Raw genomic sequence first — 10,472 nt, 5'->3', positions numbered from 1 at the left:
TCTTTTCCTTAAAGAAAGGGATCACGTGACAGCTTCTCTGCCTTCTGGAGACCACACCTTCCACCAGCAGGAGGGAGGGTCTGGCTCAGGGATCAGGGGCTGTGGAATCTGCCAGACGCGAGAGGGGCCAGAAAGCCAAGGGGCCTGTGTGAGGGGCTGTGACTCTGTGTCGGGTCCAGGGAGCGTCCTGCTCACAGGAGGACAAGCAGCATCCCCTGGCTCCACACTGGGCATCGGAGCAACCCGCCATGTGCATTTTGGATGAAACGGTGCCCACTGGGAATTTGTGTAGAAACACCCTCTGAAAACTTCTTCTCTGGGCTCTAAGCTTCTTAGTAGAAGCCGTTATTTTTTAATTTAATTTGTCTTTATGAACTTGTTCATCCAAGTTCGACTGCACACTTGCCATGCAAAATGTACTTTGAATCCCTTAATCACAACCAGGATTATATCATCCTAGTGATCTGAAGTTATTTACTCTTTTCTTCTTTTTATGGCCACACCTGTGATGTATGCAAGTTCCCAGGTCAGGGAAGTCCACCACAGCCCCTGCAAAGGCAGATCCATGCCGTACCTGTGAGCTACGTAGCTTGTGGCAATGCCAGATCCTTATCCCACTTAGTGAGACCAGGGATCAAACCCTCATCCTCATGGGTCCTAGTTGGGTGCATAACCCACTGAGCCACAACAGGAACTGCCTGGAAGTATTTCACCGTGAATCACATCATGCCACAACATGAACCCAGCATGCCCATTATTTCTTCAGACGTAGTTTTAAAAGCTTTTAAAAACTGGGGTCAGGGGTTCCTGTTGGGGCTCAGCGGGTTACGAACCTGACTAGTATCCATGAGGATGTGGACTGGATCCCTGGCCTCGCTCCGTGGGTTAGGGAGCTGGTGTCGCCGTGAGCTGTGGTGTGGGTCGCAGACACAGCTCCGATGCCGCGATGCTGTGGCTGTGAAAAAGGCCAGTGGCTGCAGCTCCGTTTGACCCCTAGCCTGGGAAAGCCAAAAGCTTCAGGTGAAGCCCTAAGAAAAGCAAAACAAATACATAAGAATTTTGAAAAAGGGGATCTAGTCAATGTATCCACTGTCTACACTTAGATCTAGAAAATAGGATCCAGATTTAGACTCATGACATGAGCATGCCATGTGAAACACTACGTTTGTTTATTGTCTGATTGGTTGGCTTTTAGGACAATTGATGTCCCAAAGCATAATCTCCAAAACATTACTTAAGTTGAAAAAAGACAAGAATATCCATTTCACGGGATTGTGTTAGAGGGCTTGGAAAACCAATGTTGCAAAAGACAAAATAAAATAAAATAAAATAAAAGGGTAAATTGGAGACACTGTATTCTCATTGCATTAGAGTTTAATGGAAAATATAATAATAGAGCCTAAAATTCTGTAATTAAAGGTCCACTTTTTGTTGTACTATCTTTTGTTTTCACCTGACCGTCAGCTATTCTTTACCATTTCCAAAGCTGCATCTGATAAAGTTCTCACTCGGTCCAGGCCGAAAACCTGAGCTGTAAAAGGGGAACTCAGCTGAGCTGTGGTTGTCCCGGAGGCCAACTTCGCTCACTGGCCTGTTTCGAAGGGGGCATCACGCCAAGGCCATGAAGCTGAGGGGCCTTGACATGTGGTGTCTGAGGAGGAGCTGAGGCTCTGCTGGTCCACAGGCCTCAGCTGCACCCTCTGCCCCTGGTTCTCCCACCTCTTCCTCTTACACAGCCTCAGAGCATCTGCCCCTCTGCTCCCCCAGACAACACACACCCATGTGTGCAGCTGGGCCCCCAGGAGAGGGGTTTGTGTCAAGGGCTGTATCACTGTGGGAGGAGGTTCTTTATATTGCTGGCAGTAATAAACGCCTGCATCCTCAGCCTCCACCCTGCTGATTTTCAGGGTGAAATCTGTGCCTGACCCACTGCCACTGAACCTGTCTGGGACCCCAGAGGCCCTGTTGGTAGCCTCATAGATCAGGAGCCTTGGCGACTGGCCTGGTTTCTGCTGGTACCAACTCAACAAATTGTATCCAAAACTCTCAAGGCTCTCACTGGACCTGCAGGAGATGGAGGCCGGCTCTCCAGGGCTGACTGACAGGGAGAGTGGCGTCTGGGTCAGCACGATGGCCCCACTGGATCCTGAAATAATGAGAGAAAAGAAGAGCATTTTGAGCAAATATCATGAGTAATTTTCACAATTCTCTACTTGTTATTTACTTCATGCTAGGTTATTTTTTGATTCTGATTTATACACAAAATACTCAATTTCGCAAGAACCAGAGATGTTCAATGTATAAGGAGCCCTCTAGAGGTCAAGTCCACTTCCTACACTTCCTATGCCTCCCTCTTCACCACAGGATGGATATTTCTTCTTCCATATTTTTCCTTATTCCTATTTTGTTAAACATCACATTCCCTTTGCTGAGGCTAAGGTGTGAAGCTAACTTGTGGGCAATTACACATGAAAAGCAGCCCTGCCCCCACAGCACCCCCTTCCCCTTCTCATCTCCCCTCCATCCTCACCTGGGACCCAGAGCAGGAGGAGCCCCAGGAGCTGAGCAGGGAACCTCATGGTCAGCTGTGGACAGATGAGCCCTGATCAGTCCAAGCCAGACTAGAGCTGCCCTTTTATGTCAGGCTGGCCAGGGCAGGTCCTCCCTAGGGGACAGCACACAAATGCAAATCCCCTGGTGGGGGCAGCAGAGGGGAAGTAGCTTGTGGGGGGAAGGGGGAGGAACTCAACTTCGAGCCAAGAGAAATCACGGTCTCATTTTTCTCATCATTTTCACCCGTTATCTTGACATTCATGGGAGCAGCTGTCACTTCTCCTTACTCCCTTACAGTCTCAGGAAGATCTCTCATTGCTCCCCTGCTTGTGCTCACACATAATCCTTTTGAATGAGAAGCTCTAGGACATCTTATGTACTGAATCTTTCTAGTCCTAGTTTAGTAAGACTTTTTAGAATTAAAAATAGTAACAAATGCTACTTAGAATTTATCAAACCCTGAAACCATCAATCAACGTGACCAAAAAGGTTTTCTTCTGGAAATCACTTCTGTTCAGCTACGTTAGTAAACCGGCTGGACTCACTGGACCTCATGAGGATCAGCGTCACCATGATTACCACACGATCCCCCAGAGCTGCTCTTCTTGGAAGAAATGTGGAGAGGTGCCCACGTGGGAAGCAGCTTGACTGTAAGTCCTTCATCCCTGAGGAACAGACCTAGCGATTTTGATTTAATTTAATTTAACTTAATTTTATTTTATTTTAATTTATTTTATTTTTCTTTGTCTTTTTGCCTTTTCTAGGGCTGCTCCCACAGCATATGGGGGTTCCCAGGCTAGGGGTCTAATCGGAGCTGTAGGCACCGGCCTACACTATAGCCACAGCAACGCGGGATCCGAGCCACATCTGCAACCTACACCACAGCTCACGGCAGTGCCAGATCCTGCATCCACTGAGCAAGGCCAGGGATCAAAACCACACCCTCATGGTTCCTAGTCGGATTCATTTCCACTGTGCTACGACAGAAAATAAAATGATTTTATTTTTTCCGTTATAGTTGGTTTACAGCGTTCTGTCATGTTCTACTGAACAGCCAAGTGACCCAGTCACACACGAGTAGCCTTTCTTTTTCTCACGTTATCCTCCATCTCGCTCCATCCCAAGTGATTAGATACAGTCCCCTGTGCTACTCAGCAGGATCTCACTGCATGTGTTTTCATATATACTTTTCCTTGAAGTGTGCATGTGTGTGTAAGTGTGTTTACCTATGTGTATTTTCTGATCACTTTCTTCTTCTGTCCCTATTCCTGATCAACATCATGTTCTATCTCAAGCTCTATACAAAGCTTTTTACGAAATTAAATTTATACCTCAGCATATGGCTTTTCAAAGGATCAATTTAAAGATTGTTTCTCCACATGTTAGGAAATAATGCATGTTCAGGCGAGAATTGCACTGACATATATAACTTGAGGCCTACAAGTTTTAAGTTTACCCAAAAAATAAAATGAGAGTTCCCGTCATGGTGCAGTGGAAATGAATCTGACTAGGAAGCATGAGGTTGTGGGCTAGATCCCTGGCCTTGCTCAGTGGGTTAAGGATCCGGCATTGCCGTGAGCTGTGGTGTAGGTCGCAGACACGGCTTGGGTCAGGCACTGCTGTGGCTGTGGTGTAGGCCGGTGGCTACAGCTCCGATTTGACACCTAGCCTGGGAACCTCCACATGTGGCAGGTGAGGCCCTAAAAAGACAAATGACAAAAATAAATAAATAAATAAATAAATAAATAAATAAATAAATAAAGTAAATGAAACAAAACCAAACAAAAAGTGAAATGGCGTAGAAAGACATTTATTCTAAACTGTGGTTCTTTTATATTTCGTGTAATTTGAAAGTTTAGGATGAAAAATACACTGTTTCCAAATCCACCACCAATACAAGGTCATTCAGGGTTATAGAAGCATTTGGTAAAGTTTAAGGTCAGATGACCAGAAACCTCAATTTCCATTGCATTAAAGAGTGACTAGAAATAGTCCCACTAAATCGCATTATCTCCCTGAGTAGAGGAAGAGTCCAGAGTGTGGGCTCAAGGAAAGCTTTCACACCGCCACCCACACCCCAAGCACATGCAGGGCACAATGCACACCGGGGCAGAGCTGGGGTCTCGAACCCTGAGCAGAAGGGGAAGGCCTGCTGTGCCCATGGCTCAGAGATTCTTCCACATGTTGGATTTTGCTGTGCATGGACGTTAAGGTGGAGGGCAAGGGGAGTCCCCAAAGGGACCTTTGCAAGGCGGTGGTGACCTAAGAGGGCCTGAGGATGCCAATGACATCAGGTCTCTAATCTTTGAGCTGACGGTGTCAGCTTCAGCAGGTGGGGAAGGGTGGCCGCCTGAGATGGATCCTGCTCAGCAAGGGTAGAGACGGGCTGTGTGGACACAGCCATGTCAGAGAGGAGCGGGGCAGGCCAGGCTTCCAGCCCCAGAGCCCAGGACCCAGAGAGGGTTTCTCCACCACCCACCCTGACGGCAGCTCCTTCTCCAGTGTCCTCACCACACCTGAGACCTTAAATTCAAAGGGGGTCCCTCTTGAAAATGGGACAGTCTCCCTCCTACTTCCCCAGAATTTCCAAGATCAGGCCTAGGACCTTTGTGGATGGTGGTGTTTGTCTGCCATCTAATGGCAGTTTGGTGACAAGGAAACTTACAGGATGTTGGATGCTGTGGCCCAAGAGTCTAGACCTTGAGGTTTTCGTGGTCAGTCATGAATTCAACTGATAGGATTCCATCCACCCCAGGTCATATTGTGTGGGGAACACAGCTTCACTGATATCTAAGGCAGGGCACATGTATAATACATACAGTGAGATGAGGCTGGCCATAAGTATTCATCTGGGAGTCAATCAACAATCAAAAGGATTTGACATTTCCTTTTCTTTCAGAGTACTATGCCTCACATTAAGGTCCTCCATCCATATTGAGTTTATTTTTTATATTGTGTGTGAGAATCTTCCATTTTCATTCTTTTCGTGGATCTCTCCAGGTTTCCCCATTTGTCGAGACAACTATTTCACCACTGTGTATATGACACCCTCACATCAGTGTAATATATGATAGGAGTCAGTCAGCTGCTTTGGATGTTGGCTACATCTGTGAAGACTCAGGGAAGGAGAGGACTCTGCCTCCAGTTCAAGGAGCAAGAGGAGTGGCTCCTATACTTGGGTCATGTGATCAGTACAGCATACGGTGCTGGTTACAGCTGGATTAGATAGGATTCTGTGTGCACACTCTGAAAAGCTCGGATGTAAAGTCACTTCCTAGATTTCTAGGCTTGTAGTGGAAAGCCACGCCATGCTTAAAAACAAACCAAAACTATACTTTGTTAAAAGAAGTAATCTCCCCGAAGGTCAAGGACCACTGCTAGATTTGTCTGTAGGACAAGAAGCAGCTGTGTGATTGAACTGCCCATTGTAATCTGTTACTTAAACCCAGCAAGTTATCAGTACATCTGGGTCTCAGCAACAGTGAATCTTAGCAGAGCACTGGGTCTTTGAGGACTGGGTCTAAGCAAATTCAGCAGGCAGACTCCATCTCCATGGGAAGGACCTCAGTCCCCACAGCTGTCACCCCCCTGGGCCTAACATGTCTTCATCAGCTTAGAGCTTGGCATCAGAGGGGTGCTCAAGCAGCTGACTTGAGAGAGAAGAGTTCAGGTTTGTCCTGGACACACTGTCATCATATGTTGGTGCGAGTAAGAATGCAGAGCTCCTGCCCTACAGCCCCACTCCTGTAAAGAACTGCTGAGCAGCACACATGGTCACCAACTTTGTCCAGAGTCATGACTACAGACAAGAATGTTTACAGATTTCTGGAGATCTTGTTCCTCAAGGGCTTGGAAATACATGATTGGAAGAGGAAGCATGAGGAGTTCTGGGGAAACGGGGTATGGGAATTCCTAAGAATTGTGTCCAAGGTGGGGAGGAAATAGTACAACATGAAAATGACAACTCAATTTTATAATTTGGAACTTGAGCCCCAGCCCAGAAATTGTCTGAATTGAAAGGAAACCAGCTGAAACTGACCCAGGACCTCCTTCTATGCTGCCTGGTAACTTCCTGGTGGTTGTCGGCTGGCTGAAGTCCCTTAGAAGGAGTGCCATCCACATTCTATTCCCAGGCACCCAACAGCTGGCAGCAACTTCTGAAGAAAATGTTCCCCCAAAGGCAAGTGAGCTCTCAAGTGTGCCTCCCCCGCCACAGGTTGAGATTTCCATTCCCATCCAGAGTGTTGAATGTGTGTCTTTTCCTTAAAGAAACAGATCAGCTGACAGCTTCTCTGATTCTGGAGACCACACATTCCACCAACAGGAGGGCTGGTCTGGCTCAGGAACCAGGGGCCATGGAATCTGCCAGATGGAAGAGGGACCACAAAATGGATCTGTGAGGGCACAGGGGACTTGCTCAAAGACATTGGCCCTCTGGACCCAACTGACATAGAGTGACCACTGGGCTGAAGGATAATGAGCCTAGTGGCTGCTCCTGGGAGGCCCTGGCAGCCATTCCCTGGATGAGGTATGGGAGGAGCCCCCTGTGTGGGGAGGAGGGAAGAGGCTCTGGGAGGTTGTCCTGGTGGGTCCATACCCCCTGTCTACACAGAAGGGGACCCAGGCTGGGACTGAAGCCTCCAGGCCTCTCCCTCCAGGCTCTCCAGACATTTCCCCAGAGCCCTGGTTGGAAGCTCTGCATCCTCTGGGCCCCATAGCTGCTCCTGTGCCCTGAGGATGGAGCCCCCTTGGGAGGCCTGTGTTAGGACCTGTGACTCTGTGCAGGGTCCAGGGAGCGTCCTGCTCACAGGAGGATGTGCAGTGTCCCCAGGCTCCACACTGGGCATCAGAGCAGCAAGCCATTTGCATTTTGGATCAAATTGTGCCCACTGTGATTATGTGTAGAAACACGCTCTGAAGACCTGTCATTCTTTGTGTGTGTTCTAAACTTCCTACCATAAGCCGCTTTCTTTTTCTTCTTTTTACTTTCTAGTAAATCCAAGTTTACCTGCACTTGCTATGGAATCTCTTCTGCTGGATATGAAATAACCTCTCATTGGATTTATTGATCAAAAACTGGATTCTATTATCCTGGACATCTTAAATTATTTTCCTCTGATCATACCATGTCATTGCATGCAACCAGCATGCCCATTTTTGTTCAGACGTATTTTTAGGGCATTTTAACAAATGGGATCTATTTGATGTGTCCATTTTCTAAAATTATAACTAGAAACTTAGTGTCTAATATAAACATGAAATAAACATGTCATATGAAAAGCCACATGTATTCTTTTCTGATTGTTTTCTTTTTATGACAATATGCTATCATGATTGTATCTCAAATAATTTTTTTTTAAGTTGCCAAAAGGCAATTAACATTCATCTCGAGGTACAACATTAAAGGGTTTGGAAAGTCAACATTGCAACAAGTCCAAAACATAAAAGGGTAAATTGGAGACATTGTATTTTCATTAGATGAGAGTGTGATGGAAAATGGAATAATACAAACTAAAATGCCAACTACATGTATCCCTATCCAGTGGCACCAATTATTAGTATTTTTAACCAGATATTATGCTTTTCTATATCACTCCCAAGACTGCATCTGGAAAAAAGCTCAGAAGAGTTTCAAGCAGAAAACCTGAACTGAAAAAAGGGAATTCAGCTGAGCTGTGGTTGTCCCACAGGCCAACTTCTCTCACTGGCCTGTTTCGAAGGGGGCATCACACCAAGGCCGGGCAGCTCTCAGGCCTTAACATCTGGTGTCTGAGGAGGCGCTGAGGCTCTGCTGGTCCACAGGCCTCAGCTGCGCCCTCTGCTCCTGATTCTCCCACTTCTTCCTCTTACACAGCCTCAGAGCATCTGCCCCTCTGCTCCCCACACAACATGCACACCCATGTGTGCAGCTGGGCCCCCAGGAGAGGGGTTTGTGTTAAGGGCTGTATCACTGTGGGAGGAGATTCTTTATATTGCTGGCAGTAATAAACGCCTGCATCCTCAGCCTCCACCCTGCTGATTTTCAGGGTGAAATCTGTGCCTGACCCACTGCCACTGAACCTGTCTGGGACCCCAGAGGCCCTGTTGATAGCATAATATATCAGGAGCTGTGGAGACTGGCCTGGTTTCTGAAGGTACCAATTCAAATAATTCTTTCCATCACTGTGTAGGAGGCTCTGACTGGACCTGCAGGAGATGGAGGCCGGCTCTCCAGGGCTGACTGACAGGGAGAGTGGAGTCTGGGTCAGCACGATGGCCCCATCGGATCCTAAAGGAAAGAGTGAAGTCAAAGATTCTCAACAATTGATAAGCCAATTCTCGAAGTTCCCTTTACCTTATCTCAATCTACGTCATTTTTTATTTCAATTGACATCCTAAAGAATCAACTTCTAAAAGAACCCAGGATTTCTGAAGCACAAAGTGTGTCTGAAATCTGCCTACACTTCACCCCCATTCTGCATCACCACCTTCAGCAGAGGACAGGGACTTGGAGTTCATATGGATCGATCGTCCTCATGCTCACAGATCCAAACATCTCCTGCCCTTGGCAGAGGGTGAGAGATGTGCACATCCATGTGGGCCAATACACATGAAAAGCAGTGCTGCTCCCCACAGCCCCCCCTTGCCCTTCCCATCTCCCCTCCATCCTCACCTGGGACCCAGAGCAGGAGGAGCCCCAGGAGCTGGGCAGGGAACCTCATGGTCAGCTGTGAACGGAGGAGCCCTGATCAGTCCAAGCCAGGCTAGAGCTGCCCTTTTATGTCGGACTGGCCAGGGAAGGTCCTCCTTAGGGGACAGCATGCAAATCTCCTGGTGGGGGCAGCAGAGGGGAAAGAGCCAGTGGGGGAGGTTGGGTGGGACTCAGCTTTGAGCCAAGAGATATCATGGTCTCATTTTTCTCATCATTTTCACTCATTATCCTGACATTCATGAGAGCAGCTGTCACTTCTCTTTACTCCCTTACAGTCTCAGGAAGATCTTTCATTGCTCCCCTGCTTGTGTTCACAGGTAATCCTTTTTGAATGAGAAGCTCTATTACATCTTATTCACTGAATCTTTCTAGTCTTAAGTAAGATTTTTAACATTAGAAATAGTAATGAATGATACTTAAATAATGTATAAAACATTTAAATCAGCCATCAATGTGATCAAAAAGCTTTTCTTCTGGAAATCATTTCTAATCAGCTACATTAATAAACCCTCTGGACTCACTGGACCTCATGAGGATCATTGTCAGCGTGATGACACATATGAGCCCCCAGAGCTGCTCTTAGTAGAAATCTGGAGAGCTGCCCATGGGGGAAGCAGCTTGACTGTAAATTACCATCAACCCTGAGGACCAGACCTAGTGATTTTTTTTAAATTTAAGGCATAGAGTTATGACATCTTCCTATTTTGGAATGTGTCCTCTCTTTCTCTTCTTAGATAATAGAGCATAAGCCCTCATCTCGCATCCCTCCTCTTCCTATTGGCAGGTCCAGAGGCTGCTCTGTTGTTCCTCTTTTAGCCACTAGGAGGTGTCTGTCTTTGTCCTTAAGGTCCAGACACAGCTCTTAAGGGAATCCAGTCATACCAGAGAACTGGCATTTTGATACAGACCTATAGCCATGAAACACTCATTTTAAAGTCATAACTCATTATTCATTAGATTAGAAATACGTAGGATTTCTGGCTGTGGGTTAGTGGGTTAAGAATCTGGCTGCACTGGGTCCCTGTGGAGGCATGGGTTCCATCCCTGGCCCAAGCATTTCCATGTGCTCCAGGTGGGGCCATAAACTATGAATAAAAAGAAATATGTAACACATATCAGAGTCTTATTTTCCTTATTAAACTCTTTTTTTGTTTCTTTAACTTTTCATTTCAATAATGACAGCATAATAGCGTGGGGATAAATTGAGGTATACAAAATATATACATAG

The 10,472-nt window shown here is 46.7% G+C and overlaps 1 gene segment (V, D, J or C); it reads right to left on the bottom strand.

The window, feature by feature from the left end:
- LOC125126689 (immunoglobulin kappa variable 2-28-like) overlaps positions 1-9,321 on the bottom strand; it is a 75,495-nt gene extending 66,174 nt beyond the window's left edge. Inside the window, 2 exon segments of the V gene segment in view lie at positions 8,512-8,821; positions 9,206-9,321. Coding sequence covers positions 8,512-8,821; positions 9,206-9,254 — 359 coding nt within the window.
- Between the last annotated feature and the right edge of the window lie 1,151 nt (positions 9,322-10,472).

Source organism: Phacochoerus africanus, chromosome 5 (assembly GCF_016906955.1).
Source record: "Phacochoerus africanus isolate WHEZ1 chromosome 5, ROS_Pafr_v1, whole genome shotgun sequence".
In the NCBI taxonomy this organism is placed as follows: domain Eukaryota; kingdom Metazoa; phylum Chordata; class Mammalia; order Artiodactyla; family Suidae; genus Phacochoerus; species Phacochoerus africanus.
The sequence above is the reverse complement of the archived record's forward strand: the minus strand, read 5'-3'. Positions and strand labels throughout refer to the sequence as shown.